The sequence below is a fragment of the Pipistrellus hanaki genome, assembly GCF_964339955.1.
Source record: "Pipistrellus hanaki genome assembly, chromosome: 4".
NCBI lineage: Eukaryota > Metazoa > Chordata > Mammalia > Chiroptera > Vespertilionidae > Pipistrellus > Pipistrellus hanaki.
Genome location: NC_140506.1, coordinates 4,319,674 through 4,346,058, shown reverse-complemented (window position 1 = coordinate 4,346,058; position 26,385 = coordinate 4,319,674). Strand labels below are relative to the sequence as shown.

The 26,385-nt window shown below is 51.1% G+C and overlaps 2 protein-coding genes across 2 annotated transcripts in view; both read left to right on the top strand.

The window, feature by feature from the left end:
- Positions 1–26,385, top strand: part of RANBP3L (RAN binding protein 3 like) — a 463,124-nt gene that overhangs the window by 144,110 nt on the left and 292,629 nt on the right. The gene's annotated exons all lie outside the window — the stretch shown is intronic.
- On the top strand, positions 1,504–24,601 carry CAPSL (calcyphosine like). Its single transcript, XM_084880656.1, has 6 exons — positions 1,504–1,588; positions 8,410–8,546; positions 11,392–11,569; positions 11,859–12,068; positions 16,146–16,249; positions 23,957–24,601. Exons 2-5 carry the CDS (start codon positions 8,410–8,412, stop codon positions 16,245–16,247), a joined length of 627 nt encoding a protein of 208 aa, XP_084736782.1. The 5' UTR covers positions 1,504–1,588; the 3' UTR covers positions 16,248–16,249; positions 23,957–24,601.

The following is a 26,385-nucleotide window of genomic DNA, read 5'->3' as shown; positions in this document are numbered from 1 at the left end:
CACTCCCAGTCCCCGGGAACCTGCGTTCTACTTCCTGTGTCTATGAACTGGACCTGGCTTCTTGACTTGCCCCTCACCCATGAACCCCTCTATCCAGCCTCAAACCATCACCAGACAGCCCCCCTTCCTTCGCACTCCCTGTCCCTAGACTCGGTGCTCTAGTTCTCCCCCTGTCTAGACTTCTAGTCCCCCTTTCTTCTTCTTACACTTTTGAAGAGTAGGACAGAAGATATTCAGCCAGTTCTTCCGCTTTGGGCCAGCTTCTTGCATCTCCTTCTCATCTCACTCAGAGCTCAGAGGCCCGTCCTCTCCCTCAGTGAGGCAGGGACAGCCCTTCCCTGACCCCCCCAATCTCTGCCCGGGTCCCCTCCTGCGAAGCTCCTCCTTTGCTGGGCCTGAGAGGGGTGAGGCTGCCTCGGTTCCACAGGTGATGCGGTGTTCCACTGTCCTCAGGGCCCTCCTCCAGGTTCCCAGGGTCAGAGATGAGGTAATGGAACCCGAGGGGAGGCCTGGAGCCCACATGGAAGGCTCTGGGGCTTCAGGGGCCGTGACTTTGGTGGTGTCCCAGACAGTGTTGATTTAGGAAACATTCCACTTGCCCCCTCCCCCCGGTCCACTCCCTCACCGCTCCTGCAATAGAGAATATTTCTTCAGGTGGAAAATCTGCTGTGGCTCCATCGCATGGAAGCCAAGACCCCTCTGACTTGTGCCTGGCTACCTCTCCAGACACACACTAGGATATTCAGGGTTTTGGTTTTTTTTTTTTTTTTTTTTTTTTTTACAAAATGCTAAGAGAATTCCATAGAAAAAGTAAAATCTTTCCAGCCAATTGTACTGGAACAATGGGCATATCTGAATGGGATTTTATCTAAATAACATACACAGGAGACATTGCCTGTGCTTCCTACCATACACGAAAATTAACTCAAATGAACTAAAAATGTATCATAGATCTAAAAATGCTGAGCCTACAGAAGTTCTAGAAGAAAGTCTTTGCACTCTATGGTCGGCACCGGGGGAGATGGCATCCTATGGGGGTGTGGATGTGCGTGATGGAGGCGGGAAACCCAGTCCCTGCCACTGCACCTGCCTGCTCCCCCCTGTGCTGCTTTAAGTGTCACCTGATGATGACACCACCTGGCAGCGAGCCCTCTGGGGACACCAGGAGGCCGGGGAGGGGGTGCCTAAGAGCAGTCAGAGAATTTGCTGAATGTTCTCTTACAAAACACGGAGGCAAGTTCCGATGTCTTTCCAGAAACCAAACAGTTGCCAGTGAAGCTTCCCACTGGCTTTTCTCTTAGGGCCACCAGCCTTCCACAGCCCCTGGGTTTCCTAGGCAACCACAGTGTAAACTTGAGAAAAGGCCAGGCCGGGCTAGGGATTGACAGAGAGCTGAGCCAATCAGGTCGTGAGTCTGCAGCAGATATTCCTGGCCATCCAATTGGCAGGGAGAGGGCAGGCCAGGAGGTGTGAGGACAGGTGAGAGGGGGGAGGTGAAGGGGGGGGGAGGGGCCTGTCTTCCAGATGCAGGAGAGAGCGTCCATAGTTTCAGTTCCAAGCAACTGGTGGCAACAGGTGAGCATTTAAGGTAAGTCAGCTTTCACAAATTTGCTATGCTGATTTAATCATTTTCACTTTGTTTTGGCTAAATAACAACAATAACAATAATGAGAAGATAGATGGTACTTTCCAAAGAGAAACTCTGAGCTCTTGGCGGCCACATGTCTGGGAAGAGGGGCCGCGATGCAGGGGTATAGCCACGAATGTCATTCGGGGAAGGGGAAGGACAGGAACGTGGCTGAGGAGCACCTGGGCAGTGGGTACGGGGGCGCGCAGTATTTGGGGGACCATGGATAAAACTGAGTCAGGCAGCGTAAACGAGGGAGGGAAGAATGAGAGAGAAGGTGCTGGAAAGGAGTGGTCAGAATGATGCAGGAAAGCGTCTAGAACGGAGAGGGCAGGAATGAGGCCAGCGATGGCAGTGATGGAAATGCAGGCTCAGGAGCCAGCGGTCCCCAAGGTCACCGGCACCGGTGGTTGGAGAAGGACCCTGGGCGGGGGAAGGAGCTGGGTCTGGAGGCTGCATTTGGAGCTTTCCGAGAAGACCAGCGTGGGCTGGTGACCAAAAGCCAGAGACAGACGGTCTTGGGGAGGCCTGCGGAGAGAGGGAGCAGGGGAGGCCGGGAGAATCCAGGAGCCCCAGAACCTCGCTGCTGCCTAGCACCTCTTGATTTTTCTGGAAGTTTCAGTTGGGAGCATGAAGGATGCAAACAACTGACTGGGGTTCTAAGAGGCGGTAAATAAACACCCAACAGGCCAGCGGCTCCAAACGGAGCATCCTCAGGGGCCGTGAAGCCGTCACATGCAGGTGACTGTGGTGGTTCACGTTGCAGAAGCCAAATGGTGGTTGGAGCTGTGGCTCCCCGCCATCTGCAGGTGGAGGACCAGCTCAGTGGGGTTTGTCCTGGCAGCGGGTTTGGGATCCGAACAACGAGGGGCATTTGGAAACTGCCTGCTGGGTGGTTGGTTCTGAGAGTTTAGTCCTGACACCTGCGAGCTCGGGACAAGTGCTGTTCCTCTGGGTTTTTCCAGAGGACAAAGGAAGCCATGCATCCTTCCTGCAGGTTAGACATTCTCTCGCTCTGCCTCTGTAAGGCCTTCCAGCTGCCCGGCTGCCTGGCCCAGAACAGATTGCCAGTGATTTCTTGGGAAAACCCCAGAGACTCGAGGCGGAGCAGAGGGACGAGGGAGAGGGAGGAGGGGGCTAGGAGACGGCTAGGAGACAGCTGGGGTGGGAAACGCCCAGGGGAAGCGCATGATGACAAGGACTGGTCACACCCACGTTGTGCTAGTTGGGTGGGTCCTGAGAACCACGCTAAGCAGTTTCTCTCGCTCTTTCGTAGCCAGAGACTGCTAAATGTGGATTAAATGCTATTGAGAGAAGAGGGGGCCGGACCTCTCCCACACTGGGCTGCTAGTTAGTTCACCCCTCTCCCCACTCTGGATTGCTAGTTAGTTCACCTCTCAACCACACTCGGTTGCTAGTTAGTTCACCCGGGCCAAGGTCAGTCACCACGGCCAACCCAGACACGGCAGGAGGAAGCGTTTGGCGATTGTAACCGTTAGGAAAACCTTTGGCTGCAGTCACAGTGGCCCTGACTGACAGTGGAGTCAACAAATAGAAGCTTATGTTTCTCCCGGGACAGGACTGTGACCTCAGGCGTGAGGCCTCTAAGTTGGTATCTGGACTCCCTTGGCTCTTCCTCGTGGTTGTATAAAGGCTGCAGCCGCTCCAGACATTGCATGTGTGAGATCCCTTCATTTTACAGCTGCATCATATCCCATTGTGTAAAGTCCCCCAGCTTTTTTATTTTCCCCCATTTTTTAATTAAGGTGTTATGTGTACATATCTTACCACTGCCCACCCACTCCCATACATGCCCTCACCCCAGAGTTTTGTGTTCATTGTTTATGCTTATATGCGTGCACACACATCCTTCCGTTGATCTCTTATCTCCCCCACCTCTCCCTAACCTTCCCGGTGTAATTTGACATTCTGTTCGATGCTTTACTGTCTCTGCATCTATTTTTTTGTTCACCAGTTTATAATGTTCTTTATTATCCACAAATGAGTGAGATCCTGTGGTATTTTTCTTTCATTGACTGGCTTATTTCACTTAGCACAATGCTCTCCAGTTCCACCCAGACTGCTGCAACTGGTAAGAATTCCTTCTTTTTTATGGCAGCGTAGTATTCCATTGTGCAGAGGTACCATAACTTTCTGATCCGGTCATCTGCTGACGGGCACCTGGGCACTGCATTTTTGTTCAAGGCAGGAGGAGGCAGAGCGACAGGAGCACTCTCCTGAGCCCTCAGAACTCCCAGGGGGGTCCTTTGGGCCAGAACCTGTTTCCTGCGGCCGCCAACTGAAGAAATGTACCGAAGAAAAGAGGCTGGGACGGCCTTTGAGTCAGCCAGGTGCTGGAACATGTTTGTAGTTCAAATTCAGCACAATGAAAGCTACCCCAAGGAGGGCAGGCGCCTGACAGGGACCTTGGTGGTGTCCTTCACTGCTATTGCTTGGCACCTAATAAGTATTAAATAAACTTCATGTTGCAGTTTATTTAATACTTATTAGGTGCCACGCGATAGCAGAGAAGTTCCCCCTTTCTCAGGGGGAACTTCTTAAGGACCCCCAGTTTTCACCATCTACCATGTACCGTAGCTAACTGTGGAATGGACTGAGTCAGAGAGGTGGCAGCCATTGTCTTCAAGGACAACAAACTCCACTGAGTCTCGAATGTCAGTCTCACAGCCAGGCCCCAAGTAGAGAAAGAGAGAGAGGGAGGAAAACACGGCAGGTCGGCCTTCCGGCGGGGCGGTCCCTGTGCGCAGGGTCAGGCGCTAGCAGAGGCGGGACCGTTTGGACTTGGACGCAAACTTCATTTGAGGCCAATCCATTTCCCGCCGGGGAACAGGCGTGAGGCCCCACAAGTGCAACCAGTAGCTTCCGGCTCTTCACATGGGCTTTTTTCTCTCTCCCCTATAAAGAGCAGAACGTTTTCTAAGATCACATGGTGCTTTTTAAAAAAATATATTTTATTGATTTTTTTTACGGAGAGGAAGAGAGAGGGATAGAGTTAGAAACATCGATGAGAGAGAAACATGTGCTGCCTCCTGCACACTCCCCACTGGGGATGTGCCTGCAACCAAGGCACATACCCTTGACTGGAATCGAACCTGGGACCCTTCAGTCCGCAGGCTGACGCTCTAGCCACTGAGCCAAACCGGTCAGGGCTCACATGGCGCTCTCACAGCAGCTCCAGGTCCCTGATATTGAAGTGGCCCCTGTGATGGCACAGGTGATGCCTAATATGTGAAGGTAAAGCATTGCGAGGCTTGGCTGTGGGCGACTGGGCTGGATGGCTTCCAGGCAGGAGAGGCCTTGGGAGAGACTGGACTGCTCTGCAGGTAGCTTTCACAGGCAGGGCTGTGCCATCTGTTCAATAGGGCACCTCTTCCTCATGCACACTGGCCCCGTCTGTCTCAGTCAGCACCCACGCCGGGCTGCAGAGGGCTGTGCAGGGACCTCCCCGCCCAGCCAGGTGGGCTGCTCTCCTCCTCAGTGGGTGGCCAGGCCTCACCTGTCTCCACTCCGCACCCACGTGCTTGAGTGCACGCCTGATTCCTAATTGTGCTCCCCTGGCCCCCCTTGCTCTTCCACAGAACAACCCTCCCCCGAGCTCACCACACCTGCTTCAGCCCCTTCATGCGGCTGTCTTTTCCTGAAAGAGGAAAACTGGGGTGTAGTGTCAGAGAACCCAAAGTGGGAGGGTTCTTCCGAGGGCGGAGGGAGAGGTTTCCTTTGGATTTTGCATCAGAGGGGACTTGGGGTGCTTTCTCTTTATGGAGGTCTGGGGGCGCCCTCTTTGGCCCTAAGACCATCCTCTGTTGGCTGTAGACTCCACCCAGCATTGGGGGCAGCGGGAGGCAGGGAGGTGGAGATTAGAATGTGTAATTCAGTTCATGGCCACTAGGAGGCACCAAAGACCACCAAAAAAAGTGGAGCCTGGCGTTGGAGTGTTTCCTCCCTCTCCCAGTCAGTTTAACTGTGTCCCTGAATTCAGCCAGAGGACTCCCGTGGACTCTGCTGGGAATCAGAAGACAAGCCTCCACGAAGTGTCAGCTTTCCATTGTCCGACCCACAGGGGTCCTGGAGACCCAGGCAGAGAGCTCTGATGGTGGCAGGCGGCTGTGCCCAAGGACGCAGGAGCCCTGGTGGCCGTGGCCATAAAGTGTCCGTGGGCTTTGCTGCTGGTGCCTCCACCCAGGCTGTGCCCCATCTCCAGGCCTGTGCATCGCATTGCTCCGTGACTGTCCCTTTGCACTGGCCACGGGGTGGGTGGGAGTGGGGAGCCAGAGAGAGAGCTCTGGATGCCACGCCTGGGCCCTCGCCCTCCCTCAAATGGCACGCTCAGGTCGCTCTGTCTCCTCCGTCCACACGGCCAGGCCTCCTTCCAGGCTGAAATACCTCTCCCCCGACTGCCCCCCACCATTGTCACCAGCGTGGCCTCTCCCTTCCTACTGGCCAGCCCGCCTCCCTGTCCGCCCCCCACACGGCTTCCCGAGGGCCCTTCTATGGGGCAGACGGAACCCCTCATCTGAACACGCTGGGTCTCTTGTTGCTCTCAGCGCGGAACCCAAACTCCCCACCTGGTGTCCCAGGCTCTGTTTTGTGGGAGCCCCTTTCATGTCCTGCGTGGTTCAGGGTTCCCGTTCAGGGTTCGGGTTCTGGAGAAGGCTGCACGCAAATGAAGAGAGGCTGGAAAAGAATTAATTGTGGGAGGGAGGGGGAGAGACAGAGAGAGGAACATGGAGGTGAGAGAGACACATCGATTGGTTGCCTCCCACAGGCGCCCTGACCAGCCTGCAACACATGTATGTGCCCTGGGCCAGAATGGGATTCCACCACTAGGGGGAGGATTACCCCTGCTCTGGCCTTGCCATCCCTTTTATTAAGGGTATGGGATACACCCATATCCTCTAGGCAGGAAATTCCAATAATAGCCAATCAGCAAGCATTGACATATGACTAACAGGTGGAGGTTGCTTTAACTACCAATGTCTCAACTAAACAACGAGGGATTAGCTCCGACCTTTCAGAGCAATTACGGTTGACCAGCCTTCCGGATTCCCTGTCCACATCTCTCTATTAGGGACAATGATCGGTTTCCCGCACTGTGTGATCTGCCCAGCCTCCCCTGTCTCCAGTTTCCCCTCCCCGCCTCCCTCCCCATCTCCACAACTCTCTCACCTAGAACCCTACTCCCCCACACTTCCCAGTCACACGGACACACCTGCACCTGCTGTTTTCTCGCTCACTGTCCCCTGTGCTCGGGAATGTGCAATGCCCCCCTCCCTCCCTCCCCAGGACCCCAGCTGGGGAGCTGCCCCTTGCTTTAGGGTGAAAGCTGAGCTCTCCTCCTGAGGGGTCTTCAGAAAGCCCCACTCCCAGCGGGGGGCTGCCCTTTCCCCACGTGTGGCAGCTCAGTGGTGGGGTGCGCCCCCCCCTCCTGCAGGCCCTCAGCACTGTCGGTCACGGCCTCTCCAGCCCCAGCCTGTGCCCTGCACCTGCTAAGCCTTTGCAGACACTTGTTGAAGGAACGGACCCATAGCACCTGGCCCAGGGGATGCGCAGATGCGATGCAAACACCAGGGGGCGCTGCGGCCACGTGCATCGGATGGTCAGCATCTTCGGTCCTCGCAGGGCCCAGCTAGATGGGCTCTCTTGTGACCACGCAGACTCCCGAGGCTCAGACAGGGCTTAGTGCAGGCAGGGAGGCTGTGTGCAGCGCTGCGATCTCGGGGGTACCTGCTTTGGGACAGACTCCTGCCCTGGTGCCTGGTGCCTGGTGCCTTCGTGCACGAGTCAGAACTAGAACCCGGGCCTCCAGGCTCGCAGCCCCGGGTTTGCACTGCTGGGTGGGTCCTTAGAACCCGGGCACCTGCAGGAGCCTGAACATTGCTCAGGGACCCTAAAGAGCTGCAGCTTCGCACACCCACCTCCCCTCCCACTTCTGCATGTTTAAAACAGGCGGGACTGGAGGGGAAAAAAGAAAAGACAAATCTGTTTGTCTGAGAGCGATGGTGCCTGTTCACCTGTTTCTGTCCCGAGAACCTCGTCAGGTGTTCGATGGGCCCTAACCTGTGAGCCCAGGAGAACACGCCAGCTGCTGGGAGGAACCGGGGTGGAGAATCTCAGGGAAGGCAGAAGCAATAACAACGAGTGGCTGGACCCAATAGGAGAACATGACACGCGGAGTCAAAGGGAAAACGGAGAACTCTAAGTGAAAGAACAAAGCAGAGCTCCCGCCAGTTCGGCTTGGTGGACAGAGCATCGGCCCCCAGGCTGAAGGGTCCTGGGTTCCATTCCGGTCCAGGGCACGTACCTCGATTGCAGGCTGGATCCCGTGGGAGTGCCTGTGGGAGGCAACCGATCGATGTGTCTCTCTCACCTCGATGTTTCTCTCTCTGTCCCCCCCACCCTCCCACCCACACACACACTCTATCTAAAACTAAGTGGGAAAATACCCTTGGGTGAGGATTAACAACAACAGCAAAAGCGTACTGCACAGAAGGCTGGCTCAGAAGGAGCGGAGCGGAGAGGGATGAGTGCCATGGGGTGGGAGGGCTCAGAGTGGGAGGAGTGGCTGCATGTCTGACACTGTGTCCAGGTTGGAGAAATGAGAGGTCCGCAGGAGCCGTAAGTAGGAAATCCGACAGGCACCCTGCGCCTGGGGACCGGGAGGTTTGAGAGGGTCCTTGGGGAGCGAGGGAGAGCCAGGGCCACACGTGTCCCGCCAGAGGCAGGGGCCAGGCTGCCCTGTGACACTGTGGCTTCCCTCTCAGATGGCGGGGACGGCGCGCCACGACCGGGAGATGGCCATCCAGGCCAAGAAGAAGCTCTCCACGGCCACCGACCCCATCGAGAGGCTCCGGCTGCAGTGCCTGGCGCGGGGCTCCGCGGGCATCAAAGGGCTGGGCAGGTAGGACCCCGGGGCGGGAGATCAGTCCCTGGGGACTGTGCTTGGTGCTCAGTCCCAGGCCTGGCGAGGCCCCTGTGTGCTGGGAGGCTGGCGATAAAGGGAGGTGCTTGCTGGTGCCAGAGACCCCCGGCAGCACAGGGGGACTCCCCGAAGCTGCACCTGTGGCCACAGCGGCCTGAGGAGGGAGGAAGGCGGTGACTTAGACAGAACTCGGTGTTTCACTCCCAGGCAGTCCTGTCCCCTCACTCGCAGGGGCCCTGGAACCCCGTGGGAGAGCTAACAGCTCAGCGCCGGGGGTCCCAGCTCTCTAGGGCCTGGTCTGGGCCCTCTGGGAGGGCAAGGAGGCCTGGGGCCTGGGAAGCCCAGCGGGAAGGATTGCAGCCCCTGTGACCGTGCCTGCCCTGGGCATCGGGCATGTCTGGGGACCCTCCGGTGACTCCAGGGGACCCCAGGGGAGCGGGGCCCTCCAGGGCTGGCTGGTGATGAGGCCAGAGTCACTCACAGGGGCCTGCAGCGGGAGAGGCTGTGAGTCAGAAACACGCAGGGCGTGAGGGGGGAGTGCGGCCTCACACCTGGAGGCAGTGGGGGCTTCGCTTCCCACAGGAGCTGCACCCGGAGTGTCATTGTCAACAGTCCCGCTTCCCCAGACTGAGCCCGGGCCTGTCAGAGCCCAGAGGGGGGCATAGGGCCCGGTGGCCAGGTTGTCACAGCCCAATGGGAAGCCCCACCCACTTCCAACCTTGGCATCTTTCATCCTGGGTCCACCTCATTGTCCTTGGCCCAGACCCCTCAGGACCACCACCCCCTCTTCCTCTCCTGGGCCATCCAGTCCCATCCCTCCCGCTGCCACCTCCGTCTCCACCCCTCACCCTGCCAGCCCCTCCCGAGAGCCAGTCCGCTGTGAACAGGCGCTCTCTCGTCCTTGGCCTTTTGCTGGGCCGTGCCCTCTGCCCCTGCCCCTTTGCTGGTCTTGCCCTTCCCTGAATCTCTCCTCCACGCCAGTGGTGGCCCCGCCCCCTTTCCCCTCATGGTGAGATGGGCTTATGGGTCTTTGGGACCACAGCCTCCTTTCAAGGATGCATGTTGTCAACCTGATTTCCCACTCCTGGTGCTGACCTTGACCTCCTCACCTGCCGGACAGTGTCTGTCCAGCTCCTCCAGTGTGAGGCGCCCCCTGCCCTCTGCATATGGTGCTCTGGGGGAGGAAGTCTGTGAGCTGCTAAAACACAGGCAGCGGAGACTCTGCCTTTCCTCCTCCAGGGCAGAGCGTGAGCATAATCTACTTGGAATTCCTCTAGAAGGGAAACCTTCTCTCTCCCCCATTGATTTATTCAGTCGTGTACTTATGCCAGTATGGACTCATGGGTACTTATTTCATTCTTTGGGTTGCAACCCAGCACTACTTTATTTTATTGCTCAAATTATTCTAGTTTTACCTTAGGGGTTCTTTCTGTTGGCTGCTAGGCCCGCATGGATGTACCCCATCTACATAGTGTTCTGTGTGTGTTTGGGGCATTTTCTTACTTTCTCCTACAAGATACTGAAGCTCATCCCACATATATTCTGCCCCCGAATTCGAGCCAGCAGTTTCTCTAAGAAGCCCACTTCCGCTTATTGGAGACTTGTGTTAGACACCAAGGCCTAGGCTCCAGAGGCCCTTCTTGTTGCCGGCGTGTCCCTTCTAGGTCCCCTGAGCTGACAGAACAAGGAGATATCAGTGTGTATATTAATCATCTATAGTTCTATAAATATTATATGTAATCATCCGTGCTTATGTCAAACTAAACTGGAGCTCATGTGGATGTCTCCAACTCTCACCTGTTACCAGGTGAATCGGGTCATTCTGGCCTCCTCCTCTACTAGCTTATCTACTCATCCTCTTCCCCACAGTGAGATACCTGGCTCCACCATCTGCCATCCATTTACTTATTGTTCAGCTCCAACACCTACCCCTGGACCGGACCGCAGGCCGCAGTCATTAGCTCAGCTCCATGGGCAGCATCTTTATCAGCAGAGGGTGGTGCTGTGTCCTGTTCCTTGCCGCTTTAGTCTTACCGACTTGACTCAGTTCCAAAGTTGGTTACGTCAGCTCCTACCCCACCTGCCCTTTAGTGAGCTTGTCTCACACCTTCCTAGTACAGCCAGAGCCACTGTCTAGCCCTAACCAGTTTGGCTCAGTGGATAGAGCATTGGCCTGCGGACTGAAGGGTCCTGGGTTCGATTCAGGCCAAGGGCATGTACCTTGGTTGTGGGCACATCCCCAGTAGGGAGTGTGCAGGAGGCCACTGATCCATGTTTCTCTCTCATTGATATTTCTAACTCTCTATCCCTCTCTCTTCCTCTCTGTAAAAAATCAATAAAATATATTAAGAAAAAAGATTCAGTGTCTGGGATCCCCTGGCCTCCTAAGTAGTTTTTTTTAAAAAGCCACATACATTACTGATTACTGTCTGCACTGTACATGTTTATGGGCTTTAGCAGATGCCTAATGTCATGTATCCACCTCCGTCTGTCATGCAGAGCAGTGTCATTGCGAAATCCCCCATGGGTCACCTATTTGTTGCCTCTCCCATCTTTTGACTGTTTTTATAGTTTTTCAGAATGTCATTTAATTGGAATTACACTGTACATGTTCCCCCCAAAGCACTGTCTTTTTTTTTTTTTTTTTTTTTTTTGCTTTTATGGAATTCCGGGAAGAGGCTGGCCAGTTCCGGGAGGAGAGTGGGGAGAAGAACCTAAGGCTTTTGTATTTTACCTTGCAAAGCCCTGAAAGTGGCTTTCTTTTTAAGTCCTGTGCTCTGTGAGTTTTGAACAAATTGTGTGTGTATGTGTGTGTTTCCTTCAGAGTGTTTCGAATCATGGATGACAATAATAACCGAACTCTTGATTTCAAAGAATTCGTGAAAGGGTTGAATGACTATGCGGTGGTCATGGAAAAGGAGGAGGCCGAGGAGCTCTTCCGGAGGTTCGATAAAGATGGAAACGGAACCATCGACTTCAACGAGTTTCTCCTCACCTTGAGAGTAAGTGGCCCTGGACCAAGTGGGTCTGGCGCGTGTGGCATCCACGTGGTGTGGGCTGGAGACTGTGAGGTTTTGCTGTCAGAAGCGGGGAGGTGAGTGCTCTGTGCAGGTGATGGGCGGGAGGTGCAGAGCAGACATAGGGCTCGGGGGGTGGTCATGTGCAAACCATGTCATGGCACACAGCTAACGAATTTCTCTACGCATCCTGGAGAGGAATAGGTGTCTTACCACGTGGGGTACCGAAGAGCTCACTGCTGTGCCTGTCTGTGTGCCTTTCCTCCTGACCCAGCCTCCCATGTCCAGAGCCAGGAGGGAGGTGATCATGCAGGCATTCCGCAAGCTGGACAAGACCGGAGACGGCGTCATCACCATCGAAGACCTCCGCGGGGTGTACAACGTGAAACACCATCCCAAGTACCAGAACGGAGACTGGTCTGAGGAGCAGGTGTTCCGGAAGTTTCTGGATAACTTTGACTCCCCCTATGACAAAGACGGATTGGTAAGTAAGGGTGAAATCGAAGTGGAATTTCTTCTGTCTAATCTGTAATTGTAAATATATAGGAAATAGGCCCAAAGCCTTAAAAATAATTATATTACGGATGCTATAACTAGAAGCAAAACATATCCTTAGTGAAAACCTAGAAAGTTGAAGACTACAGAAGAAGTATGTGTGTGTGTGTGTGTGTGCGTGTGTGTGTGTGTGTGTGTGTATGGGTGGGTATACATATATCAAGAGGGGATCTGCCAACAGCTAGTTAGTTACCCATCACCTGGAGAATGGGGTATTTGGACTAAACATTGCATTTCATGTTACCGTATGTACTACACACTTTCCAACGAATTAGATGATAAAAACATATTTACTTCAAAATGAGACCATAATTCAATATTTTGGGCTTTTCAGAACACTGCTGTGTTTTACACACATTCTCATTTGTTGTCACACTTTGCTCTGTGGAAACGCTATTTCAGGGAAGTTTTCGGTGAAAGGAATGCCAGATGACAGAATTTATTCTGATTTCCTCTTCAGCAGGCTTTGCAATTAACTTGCATTTCTAAAGCACAGTAAACTTAAAGCTAAGTGAAATAAGCCCATCAGAGAAAGACAGGTGCCATCTGATTTCACTCATACGTGCAATCTAATTAACAAAATAGAAACAGACTCATAGATACAGAGAACAGACTGACAGCTGTCAGAGGGAAACGGGGTGAGGAGGGTGGGTGAAAAAGGTGAAGGAATTAAGCCAAAAAACAACAACAAACAAAAACAAAACTCATATACACAGACAGCGATGTGAGGATTCCCGGAGGGAAAGAGGGGGGGGAGAGGTAGGAGAGGGGAAAGGGCTGATGAATGGCGATGGAAGGAGGTGGTGAACACACAATACAATATACAGACGGTGTGTTGTAGAATTGAGAGAGAGAGAGAAAGAGAGAGAGAGAGAGAGAGAGAGAGAGAGAGAGAGAGAGAGAGAGAGAGAGAGAAAGCGCAACTACTCCCTCTCCACTAATTTTGTTTTCAAGTTACAAATGCATAGCTTGGTAGGTTCAGGAATTATATCTTTTCTTTTAAAAAAATTTAAATTGATTTGTAGAGAGAGAGGAAGGGAGAGGGAGAGAGAGAGATAGAAACATTGATGAGAGAGGAACATATCCATGGGCTGCCTCCTGCACACCCCCTACTGGGGATCAAACCTGCAACCAGGGCATCGAACCCTGACCTCCTGGTTCCTGGGTTGATGCTCAGTTGCTGAGCAACACTGGCTGGGCAGGAATTATACCTTTATACAATAATTATGTTTAGACTGAGACCAAAATGCCATGAGTCTTATCCACAGCCATCAATGGACTTTGGAACCCAGAACCAGTTCTGCTCTTGGGGGACCTGAAGGCCATGGTGATGGGGGAAGGGCATTCTCTCTTGGGTTGGTAGTCAGCTGGGCAGACCCCTGGGGAGGCACCCCCACCCCTGGTGCCACACAAGAAGGGTTAGGGGGACAGTGGGCGGGAGGGAGACATGGCGGTGACAGGAAGAGGAGACTGGCTTCCCCCTCCTGAAGGGACCTTCCCCCACCTTCCCACGAAGCATCCCGGGGAGTCCTGTTAGGGGGTGAGCGGGACAGGGGCGAGCACTTTGTCTTTCTGCTGGCATCTTCCTGCCAGGGGCAGAGACAGGTCCTCCACGTTAGACTGAGGGGGCCGCGGGGTGACTGAAAAGCGGGGGAGCGTGTCCCAGATCCATGGAGCAGATGCTTGGGGACGGAGACAGCAGACCTCTTTGTTTTCTTCTATTCTTGCTGTTCTTTGATCTGTGGAAAATAGCCAACTGCCGTTTCCCCAATTTAGCCCAGAGCCACCTGGGATCCGGGGGTGCTGGCCTGCGTCCTGCAGGTGGTTCCTCCCCGTTGCCACGGGAAACCCAGGCGGCGCAGCCAGGGGTTGTGATTCAGCTGATTCAGGCTCCCGCCCTCTCCCTGTGACATTTGTCTGAGCGCAGGGGAAGCTCTCAAAGGTCACTGGGGCTGGCAGCAGTTAGCACTCCCGTCACCTGACTGCCACCACCTCTGTGTTGATGCTCCATTCTGACTGTGCATCGTCATCATTAGTATTTTTTTTTCAAATTAATGATGCAAATTCCTGGCCACATGGCAAAAGGACAGAATCTGATTTTTTTTTTTTTTTTTCTGGGGAGGGGAGGTGCGGCTCAAACAGGAATTGGCAGCTGTGACAAGTGCCCCGATGGCTCTTATTCACATTCACGGATGACATCCTGGCCTCTGGAAGGCTCAGAAGTGCCCATGTTTAATTACCGAATGTAACACACACACTGACCTCATTTAGCAAATTATGGGTCAGAGAGCCATTTATTGAGCACGTATGTCTACTGGGCATCGTGTTAAGGGCTTCGCAGGGATTGACTAGCCCAGTGGCCGACAAACTCATTAGTCAGCAGAGCCAAATGTCAACAGCACAAAGACTGACATTTCTTTGGAGAGCCAAATTTTTTAAACCTAAACTTCTTCTAACGCCACTTCTTCAAAATAGACTCGCCCAGGCCATGGTATTTTGTGGAAGAGCCACGCTCAAGGGGCCAAAGAGCCACATGTGGCTCATGAGCCCCAGTTTGCCGACCACGGGACTAGGCAGAATAAAAATGTTTCCAAAAAGTGAGGTCTGATTTAAACCTTTGTACGTTGACTCATATTTTAAACACCCAAGGACCTGTCGAGGCCAAGGACCTCCAGGGTAAATTCTTTCATAAAGAGAACAGTTAGCCCCTAATGGATGCTATTCAGATTGAGTTGTTGTACACACTCAGACTTCTCTGAGTGAAATTACAGCTATCCTTGAAGCCAGTGCTCTCATTTATGCTTAAAAAAGTATCCTTGGTACCCAGATAAGAATTTATGATAAGGCAAGAAAGTTAGTGCCCTCCTTAGCCAAAAGTCATGTTCCACTTGGTGAACTTTTTTTTTTTTTTTTTTTTTTAAATATATTTTATTGATTATTTTACAGAGAGGAAGAGAGAGGGATAGAGAGTTAGAAACATTGATGAGAGAGAAACATTGATCATCTGCCTCCTGCACACCCCCTACTGGGGATGTGCCCACAACCAAAGTACATGCCCTTGACTGGAATCGAACCTGGGACCCTTCAGTCTGCAGGCCAACGCTCTATCAACTGAGCCAAACCGGATTCAGCCTTGGTGAGCTTTTAATAAGTTAGGCTCAGCTGTCATGGAGCATGACGGGGTTTGCCGCAGTCACAGAATGATGTCATAGGTCTCGCAGCCACACCCCACCCTCCTCTTGGGCAGCCTGGGCCCCGGAAGCCATTGGGATGGAGGTCACAGAAGCCACCAAACACTGTGTGAAGCCCCACTCCCCCCCTCACCCCCACCCTGCCTGGGGGAAGAAAGACTTTCACTTCTTATTTTCTAAATATCTAGGTTTTGAAGTGTTCATCTGTGCATGTGTGAATGTTATATTCATTATAAATTCTTCTGAAACTCCCCAAGGATGACATTAGCCTTTGAGGGACTGTGAGCTTATCTCCCATAGGAATTTTTTCTCGTGATTTTAAAAGCTTTAAGGATGTTAAGAGTGTATGCAGACACCCCGAATGGATTTTATGATTTTTCTAAGCAGGCTGGAATGGTTAACTCGAAATGATTTCTTCCCCCACAGGCAGAGCTCCCCGTTTTGAAAGGTAAAACACTCCTGGCTCTGAAACAAGGGCCTGGGGGCTGTCACAGAGACGGTACTAACTGCCGTTCAACACCCCTGGCTCTTGTTCCGAGTTTCAGGCTCACTTATCAGAACAGACCGGCTTCTGCTTTGCAGAAAGAGAGAACCGGGATCTCCCTTTCCATTCAGGCCGCGGGTTTGAACATTTGCAAGACTTCCTTCTTCTCCCCCCACGCCTCCCACACCCCTCTTTTCTTCACTTTGTTCTCAGCATCTTAGAGCCGCTCCTCAGCTCCTGATGGAAGGTCCCTTCACTGGCAGGTCCTGGAGAGGCCCCACCCGACCTGCGAGAAGCCAAGTTTCCTTTCTGTCTCTGACTCTGCCCGCAGGTGACCCCCGAGGAGTTCATGAACTACTATGCCGGCGTGAGCGCATCCATCGACACGGACGTGTACTTCATCATCATGATGAGAACCGCCTGGAAGCTCTGAATGTAGGAACCGGGGGCCAGGCCTTGGGCAGCCTCATGGCTCCACGTGGTTAAACATCAGCTCAAAACCAGGATTCTAGTTGAGTTCTCCCATGCCAACAGCGTGTTCCAGGGCAGAAACAGGGATATTCAGCACTTAACTGTAATTTAACTTCTCTGAGCTTGTTTCCTTAGCACTAAAGTAGAAATTAGCTGAAATAAAACTTGAAAAGCTCCTTTAGCCAGGCTGGCATGTACAGGAGGCTAATCCACATGAGGTGTGCTTCTTGGCCAGTGACAAAAATGGGAATATTTTGGCGATAACCCATCCAGGCACCCACAACCTGTCTTCTCCCCCTTTTAGACGGCTCACTTCTAGGTGGAGGAGTCCTCTGTGCTTATGCCTGTCCGTGTCTAAGGGCTTCAGTCCCCTTTCGGGGACCAGAAGGAGACCATGCTTTGCCCTCAGTTTCTATAACCAAATCTTGCCTTTCTCTGACCAGGGTGTAGGGAAGCCTCGGTTAAGGGAGTGGACTTAGAGTGACATTTGGGGGTCATTGTGGAGGCTGGTGTGAGACGGACACACACACACACACACACACACACACACACACACACACACGTTTATCTGGGCAGTAGGGCCAGGACTGTTCTCAGTGCTTCTGTGGTTGAAGGTGGAGGCTGCGCTGTGCTCTCCACGGTGGGGACGTGTCGTCCTGTGAGCACAGACCGTGTCAGCGAGCCTGGGCCTGGAGGACTGTGCCGCCCTCCTCTCCCTGCTGTTGGCCAACAGGGTTGGCTTTCCCACCAGCGCAGGGAGGTTCGTTGTGACACAGACTAGGGTCGCAGCCCTGCCCCAAAGCAGACTGTCCCTCCTGACGCTGCGTGGCATTCTCCTCCTGGCCCCACGCCTTGGCTTCCTGTGGTTAACGCGCCAACAGCTCCCTGGGAAGTCCTCTGCACAAAGGCAGCCTCAGCTCCTGGGAAGTAGACGCTGAGCTACAGCCCTGGCTCTGTGCTCTGTGTCCGGGCCAGAGATAAGCCCTCGCCAGCCCTCTGGCTACAGAGCTGGACGTAATGACCAGTCTATCTTTCTTTTCAGGGATCCCCCCGCCCCCTTCTCTCTCCTCTCTCTCTAGTTTGGGGAGATAGATTGGGACCATGGTCTTTTTTAAGTTCTTATATCTTTAAGTGACTCTGGATTGAGGGTCTGGACATAACATGGCAGTTCACTTGTTTACTTTTTATTTCTCAGTCTTGGAAGTTGAGATTAGGATATACATGGACCTAAAAATGGTGAACATAGGTGTTTTCAGAGGTGAACTAGAACAGTTACTAAGGGAGACCCTTCAGTGACTTGGTTTGTTGTTGAGAAGCTAAACTCTCCCTCTCATCACAGGCTGGAAGAGAGACATTTTTCTTGAGGATAAAGAAGCGAGCTATTTTGGGTATTAATGACACAAGTCTGGGTTTCCACTGGATTGATTATCTCGGCTTCTCGAGAGGCTGGCAGGTCAGAAGATGCCAAGTGTTACGAGGGCGGGTATAGGAAGGATGTAGAAATCTGGAAGAAATGACGAAGAAACGTGTAGAAGAGATACCCACGTTCTATGGAGCCTGCGCTATGCAGATTGTGGCTACAGCCAGGTCCCCGGTTTCCTGGACACGGAAGATCTCAAGCCTACTGCTCTAGATAGATCTGTGTCTTTGATTCTGGCTTTGACTCATGCCGCTGCCTAACTGGGCCGTAGTGTTAGCATGTGATTCTGAACGAGGACTGGGCTGCAGCTATCAGCTTCGTCTTCCCCCGTTGCTCTGAGCTTCCTGTCTCATTGGGGCCCAGGGCAGAGTGCTCAGATCTTAGATAACCGTGCCTCACAGTGCGTTTGGTCACAGTGGGTCACCGCCCCTCCAGCAGATTCGGTCTGAGCCCACCAGCAAGGATTCACCAACCAACGCCCTCTCTCGCTCCATAAGCAAGATCTCCGCCAAGGATCACTCCTGTCCTATTCCGAGTTGTATCTGTGATTTCTGGCCTAGTGGGAGGAACAGAGAAAGGCCATTAAAAATCACTTGCTAATACTTTTGGATCTATTTTTGGTTTATTTAGCTTACATAACTTAAACATTACTCCATTCTCAATTTATTTTATTATTATTATTTTTTAATATATTTTTTATTGATTTTTTACAGAGAGGAAGGGAGAGGGATAGAGGCTCAGAAACATTGATGAGAGAGAAACATTTATCAGCTGCCTCCTGCACACCTCTCACTAAGGATGTGCCTGCAACCAAGGTACATGCCCTTGACCGGAATTGAACCTGGGACCTTTCAGTCCGCAGACTGATGCTCTATCCACTGAGAAAAATCAGTCAGGGCTCCATTATCAATTTAAAAAGTAAGCACTTGGGTCAGAAGATAAAACACAAGAAAGTTTCCAAAGCAATCCCTTCAGAGACCTTACCTCTTGGGCCTGAACCCCAGATAGGAAGTAAACAAACAAACAAAGAACAAAGAAAAGAGGATGAAATTAGCAGCTTTTTATGAAACAGAAACAGTGTATGTAAAAATTCTGAGAGTCAGGTTTGGTCAGAACAAGCCACTAATATCCTGCTGAATGTGGCTTCTACTAGTAACTCCCCCAAAGGCAAACCTAGAAGGGAATGGAGGGGACCCTGACTCAGCCTCTGGTTCATATCCTCTGAAATTCCATTGATAAAGCAAATGGGAAATCTAAGACCCACTGGGATGAGTCGGAGACTGAGGCAGAATTCTCCCAGCCGATCGGAGGGGCTGGTTTTAACACAGACATTCACACCTGGATAGGATGTCTTCCCAGACTCTGGTGGCACTGAGGAGGACGGTGTGTTGCTCTTGGTGGCTTGATGGCATGTGTGGGGTCATGTTTTATATCTAATAATGGCAGCTCTCATGGCAGGGCTGGGCCCTCTGCATAGGCTGCAGACTGACTTTGCACACATCGTGGTTTTAGCTTGAAGTTACATCCCATCAGAAAGTGTTGCTTGACCCTCTGCTGTGTGCCATGTTCTATCCTTGGCAGTAGAGCAATGAGCTAGAAGAAATGCAAACAAAACTACTGGCTTTCAAAACTCACAGCCCGTGGTGGTTAAGCGATCAGAGAGGCGGGAAAGGATGGGTACTGAAACTCCTCTCTCTGAGGCTCCTTCAGCGTCAGCAGCCAGGACTGGGGGCCCCTTCACACGCAGAGTGTGGAGGAGCTGGGTGATACATTGGTGAAGGTAGAAAACCTATCAAGATGAGGCAAGGAAAACCCCCCCTGTATTGGAGGCAGGCAGTGGTTCTTTCACTTTCCTTGGTCAATGCGATGCTTCGCTGAGCCACAAGAACAAGTGGGTCACAATTCACCCCTCTTCAGGTGACTTAGGGATGATGTCTGTTCTGCTGATGTTTAACCAGGTGGAGAGATTAACTACAGCGTCTTAGACCCACTCCTCAGCTCCTCCACTGAAAGGTCCCTTTCATTGGCAGGTCCTGAATGTGGGCCCCACTGAACCGGCGAAGCCAAGTTTCGTTTCTGTTTCTGACTCCTGGATGGTGTGTGGGTACCTTCTCTCTTCCTCCTTCACGAAGTTCTACTAACACCCCCTGAGTAGTATACCTTTCTGGATGTACGCTTATCTCTTTTGGGCACAAAATGTAAAACCTCACAAATTCCAGTTTTTAAGATGAATCATAAAACTTGCTTTCCTGGAAATGATGGGCTGTTCTTTGAAATGAAGACCTTGTTGAAAGAGGCAACAGCTTTGCAAATTTTAGAAGTGCTTCTGGCTCAAGAAAAAGCAAAGGCGCCAAGGATTTGATAGATGGCGGATAATGTTATTCATGTGCAATGGATCCTTTGGAAAGCCAGCCTCTCTAAGCACAGTTTTGCTTGCCCAGGTTGCCTACGTGAAAACTGCACAACGTTGATGGAGATAGCTAGTTCTTTGAACCCCCTAGAAGAAAGCGTTCTAACACAGATGCCTGTGGGATCTGTTGAGAGGAACCGAGGCAGATGATTGATGGGGGTTAGAGAGCCTGGTGTGAGCAGCGGCCTCTCTGCCCTCTCAGTGGTGCGGTGAGAGGCTGTGGTGAAACAGCTCTTCCTCTCTGAGAATAGCATGGCTGCTTGTCTCCTCTCACACCTGCTCTGCCAAAGCCAGGGCAGCGTGGAAGACTCCTCAGGAGGGAACCCGCTGCCAACCTGAGCGGCCAAGCAGCCAGCTGCCTTAGCAAAGGGACTCGCAGCCACCAGAAAGGTATATTGCATCGGGGGAAGGACATCTCAGCATGTAATGGACTATTTCTTTTGTTCTAGACTCTTCTCCCCACGCATCATACATGGAATGTCTTTACCTATTATTCCTATGGAGTATTAACAGTAATTTCTGTTTCACCAAAGTTCTTGTGAGCACCAGGGATCTTCAGCTGCTGTGCTTGCTTCTAGCACTGGGCCAGGGGCAGGCTGCTCAAAGGTGCAGAGGGTCCCACCCAGCTTGAGATGATGCTGCCCACGTGACTATCATTCATCTCCTGTTTGCTTCTGCTCTAGCCCTGTAGTCAACCCACCAGGACCCAGAGCTGAAGCCCCTGAAATGGAGCGAGATCTGAGTGTCTAGTTGGTGATCCTGTCGTTACAAGACCTGAGTAACTTTTCCTTTCCTGACCTTAACTCTTGGCACTCAGAGGCTGGTGGTGATTCTGGGAACATCTTGATCTTGAACTTGAAAGGTTTGAATTGCTAGTCTCCTAGAAACGCTCAGGCCACCTGCAGAACTGATGCTAATCTGTGCTCTGAGAGAGACTTCCAACAGCATGGGGGCCTCAAGGGAGAGAAGATGCCAGGTGGCCGAGTGGCTGCCTCCCCCAGGGCTAGAGGGAGCCTCGGCCTGTTTCCAGGTTGCTGGGACAAAGTGCTGTAGGAAAGCAGGCTATCACCAAACGTCAGGCATCACCTCAGCAAACCCAGGTCGCTCCTTTTATTTCCAAGGAAACTGGGAATTCAAACATCGTCCCACAAGTTTCATACTTCATCATGTCTAAGACTTCATTTAGCAATATCACTCAATATCCACTTACTTGTCTTTGAAGCTGCAAAGTGAGCATTGAAAGTTACCATTAATTCAGGCTCCACTAATTTAGCTTATTTAGATAGAGTCTGAGGGAAAGTTTACTTTTATTTCATCTATGCTAAAAAAAAAACCTGTTTGGCTCAGTGGATAGAGTGTTGGCCTGCAGACTGAAAGGTCCCAGGTTCAATTTCGGTCAATGGCATGTACCTTGGTTGCGGGCACATCCCCAGTAGGGATTATGCAGGAGGCAGCTGATCGATGTTCTCTCTCATCGATGTTTCTAACTATCCCTTTCTGTAAAAAATCAATAAAATATATTAAAAAAAAGGGGGGGGGGAGAGGAGGCATTTTCAGTAATTTGAAAAGAACTATATGGGCTATACCTAATTACATTCATATGTGCTTTTCAGATACACAGAGATATTTAGTTGCATACACATGTAATTAGTATGCTGGTCATAAAAGTTTCCCACATGCCTTTTAAAACAGTCCCAGGCCACTTCTTAGTTGACAATACTTTATTTGCATAACTGTAACACTAGCTACTTTCTAGATAGGGAGGCGTTCCTACATGTAAATCTTGATAGAATTTTTTTTTTTTTAACCCTCATCCAAGTACCTGCTTAGAAAAAAAGAGAGAGAGAGATCTATGTGGGAGAGAAACATTAATTGCCTTCTGTATGCACCACCACCAGGGATCAACCCCACAACTCAGGTATGTGCCCTGACCGGGAATCGAACTGGCAACCCTTCAGGACAACGCTTAATCAGCTGAGTCACTCTGGCCCGGCCCTTGGTAGTATTTTAAAATAGAAATTGAATAGCTGTAAAACCATAATAAAACAGAATTTTCTAGATATCTATCATGTAGATTTAAGAATATTTTGTTTAAACAGCTATACCCAAGCACTGAAAATAAGAACTCATCTTGAATGGCAATATTCAAGGACATCATTTCTAGGAACCAGAGGTTGAGAAGTTTTAAGCTACTAGGTTTAATTTATACTGCCAACCTTGTCATGTTTTCCCTGTTTCAACTGTGCCTCGCCATTAACATGGTTCTGATTTGAGAGAATTGCCTCAATTTACATCTTGAAATGTTAGCCACTCTTGCAATAAAAAAGTTCACGTAGGTTTGTATGAAACACCCTTAAAGTGTTTCTGAATCTATTTTTCTTATCAGCTAACCAGTTACATGTCACACTTCTTTGAAAGGTTGCCTCCCAGGTGGTGCTTTTGGGCCATTTAAAAATGTTCCTTGTGTGATCTTTCAGTCACAAGTGATAAAAGTTCCTCCCTGAAAGTGATAAAGCCCTGTTCAAACTGTACTCTTCCATGCTCTTAAAAGAACAAAATGTGTTTACCCACAAAAACCCCTGTGATGACAGCCAACACCGAGAGTTTGAAGAGTTGACCCCAATATTCCGTTTCCCGCAGGATTGGCCTTCTGCCATGTAGCTGGCCAAGCAAGTTCCCAGGATGCCCAGCTGCTAAGCGGCGCTCCCAGCCTGTGGGGAACAGTACTGCTCTATGGGCTGGTGCTGAGCAACAGGGGAGGTTCCGGTGAAGAAGAGAGAGATGGAGCCTAAGGCTGACTCCTGCTCTGTGGGTCTTTGCTTGTAACTCTAGTGCCCATTGTAGGGGGCATGGGGACCACCATGAGGCACTCACACTTACCCTGGCTCACGGAGAGGTTGGGGGGTTTGCCTTCTAGCAGCTCCCCCATGGCTGGTCCCTGTGCCCTGCAGCTGGATGCAGGCTTCACATCATGTACTCCCTGACGCCCGTGGGCTCTGGGAAGTGTCCCATTCTCTGGTTCTGTCCCTGCCGAGGTATGTGGTCTAGCCCAGTGGTCGGCAAACTCATTAGTCTACAGAGCCAAATATCAACAGTACAACGATTGAAATTTCTTTTGAGAGCCACATTTTTTAAACTTAAACTTCTTCTAATGCCACTTCTTCAAAATAGACTCGTCCAGGCTGTGGTATTTTGTCGAAGAGCCACGCTCAAGGGGCCAAAGAGCCGCATGTGGCTCACGAGCCGTGGTTTGCCAACCACTGGTTTAGACTCCCTTCCTTTCCCTATCTGTTCCCTTAACTAGCGACTTCCCTGAAGCATTAATAACAGGTGCAAGCGTGCTCACAGAGAGTGTGCTGTAGAGCAGGCCTGGCCTGTAGGGCTGCCTGCCAAGATGGGAATGTTCCATGAATGCTCTCTTCGTGACATCAGCCACCAGCCACGTAGTGGCTGTTGCGTGGCAGAACATGTGCCTGAGGAACTCACGTTTTCATTATAGTGATTTTAATTACACATAAAAAACCACACATGACTAATGGTGACTGGATTGGGTAGCGCGGCCACAGAGATTGTTATCTGAATGCAGAAAGAGGATGGCTGGGGGGAGCTGCAGGAGGCTAGGGGGCAGGCGGGTCTTGGGTGGCCCCTGCAGATGCCCTGCCTCCGAGAGCCCGCTTAGAGGGGAAGGCAAGGCAACCCCCACTCACCTGACTCAGCCTACCTGCCAGGGGCCAATCAAGCCCAATAGGAAATGGTTCAGGAAGAACATGAAATGCTCTACTACGATTCCCGTATTCTGATGCCTTTCCCTTCTTTTCCCCTTGCCTTTCATCCCCCTCAGGTTTCCAAAGAAGACTTTCTGAACTATTACGCTGGTGTTAGCGCTTCTATCGACACTGATGCCTATTTCATTTTAATGATGAGGAAATCCTGGAGGTTATGACTTCTGTCTGTTAATTCCTTTGGAAATCAGGGACTCTTGAAGAGTGGGATGAGTTTGGAAGAAGTCCAATGCTCTGGATTTTAATAAGATGTGAACGATAGTTTCTGAAGGACCTGAAATTGTAAAAGCAACAGATCTCCAGTTATCTTACTTCATTACCTGGAACAGGTTCATTCCCTTAAATGCCTGAGGATATATTTATGTGTTTTTAAATGATAAAGAAGGAAGAAACGAAGAAGAAAAGAAGAAAGGAATGAAGGAAGGGAAGGAAAAAGGAAGGAAGGAAAGAAGATGACCACTTAGTGGGGCTGGGAGGTATTGTAGTTCTTAGGGAACTAATGCGCTTCTTGCTGTAGCTCTTCCTCTTACAGGTGTAGCCATAGCTCCCCCACACCTGCACCTGGCTGACTGACTTTGGCGTCTGTAGCAGGAGATGATAATGAAAGGATCAGAGGAACGTCCGACTGTAAAATTTCCTGAGCTCACTTACTTCAATGTTTCTCTTGGTGAATACTTTGTGAATAAAATTGGTTTTCCTCTAACATTTAATGACTTTGGGCTATTTTAATATTTTAAAACAGGGCTATAAACTCAGCCAATTCCCACACGTGAATGAGCAGGGGACACACGTGTGAAAGGAAGGCGAGGGAGCCCAGCTGGCCTGCCAGGGTGGAGCTGGGCTCTCCGGGGCTGGGTGCACCTCCTGGACCAGGCCCTGAGGACGAAGGAGAAGGCACGGGGACAGGGCAGTGCCCGCTGGAACCCCGGAAGCTTCTGGAGCTGCAGGGAGACCAGGACTTTACACTGTGTTTAGTCTGTTAAACCCAGTTCCAGGCTCCTCCACCAGGCAGGTGATGCCAGTTCCAGACCCATTTCTCTTCCTCACAACTGCCTCTCAGGTTACAAAGTCTGTACGTTGATGACGCACATACCCACAGGCCCTCTGTCTTGGAAAAAGTGTAGAGCTGAGGTGAGAGAGAAGATGGAGGAAAAAGCCCTGCTTCTCACACTTTAAGAGCACACAGATCCCGGGGGATCATGTTAAAATGCTAATTCTGATTCTGAAGTCTGGTGGGGGTGGGAGGAGTGTGGGGAGGGTCAGAACTTCAGTCTTTCTAACAAGCTCCCAGTATGTTAATGCCTCTGGTCTTCAAATAACACTTTGAGTAGCAAGGGTAGAGATATACCAACTTGTACATTTCCAGTGCATTTAGCTTATTATTTGCCCACCTTTGGTTGGCCATCATAATTTATGATTTTTGACAGCTGGGCCATCCTCTCCTCGTCTTTAAAGTCATTGTAGTAGGAAGGAAGCATCAAATACAACGTTTGTGCCTTCCAGGTACAGCTAGGAGAGCAAGAGCACTTCCGAGAGGCCTTGCGTGGCGGCATCGGAAAATTCCGCATAGTCCGGGACCCAGTCCTGCCGATCTCCTGGACTCAAAGATCTGTATGTCAGCCCACCGAGAGTTGGTCTCTGAAGACTTCTATTGAGCAAGCTTAGAGCAACTGATGCTAAAACTGAAACGCCAAGTCATGAATCTCCCCTGGAGAATCCAGTTCTCATGTTTGCTGAGACCAGACCATGAAACCTCAGCTGGGTTAGAGGATGTGAGAGAATGACAGTGTAGCCCTCAGTTCAGGGTGGCTTTTAGCCATTTATTCCCCGATACTGTTAAGCAGCGCAAGGGAATTACATGTGGAATGTCAGGGCCATGCCACCTGATGTAACAAATAAACGCGCACATTTATAAAAGCTCAAACACGATATAGTAAGTCCCCACTTAGTGTTCGGTTCTGTGACATAAACTGAAATGATGTATAAGGAAACCGATTCTCCCACAGGCTAATTGATAGAAACAAAATTCAAGTTCCCACAGTGTCTCATCAATGTTATGATGAAATGATATTGAACAAAACACCATTGTATTTAGTTTTCACTCATGAGACAGCGCCATGCATCTGCTGCTCATCGCTCCCCATGCAGTGATTCCGGGCGGCAGATTGCTTCATTGTGTGCTTCTGCCATCTCTAGGGCTTTGTGATCGATGAAATCCATGAGGCTGAAGGGGAAGAGGGTATGGAGAAGACTGAAGAGCTTTCTGAAAAGCTTTGGTCTGAAAGTGACACCCATCACTTCTGCTTGGACGATAACTAGTCACATGTTTGCATCTGAGAGCAAAGGAGGCTGGGAAGTAGAATTCCAGGCAGGAAGCCTTCTTGCCAGTGAAAATCTATCTAAATCAGGAGAGTACAACATTTGGTGGACAACTAGCTTTCTCTGCCTCTTGAAATAGTCCCCATTGCCTTCTCCCTGCCTTCCCCCC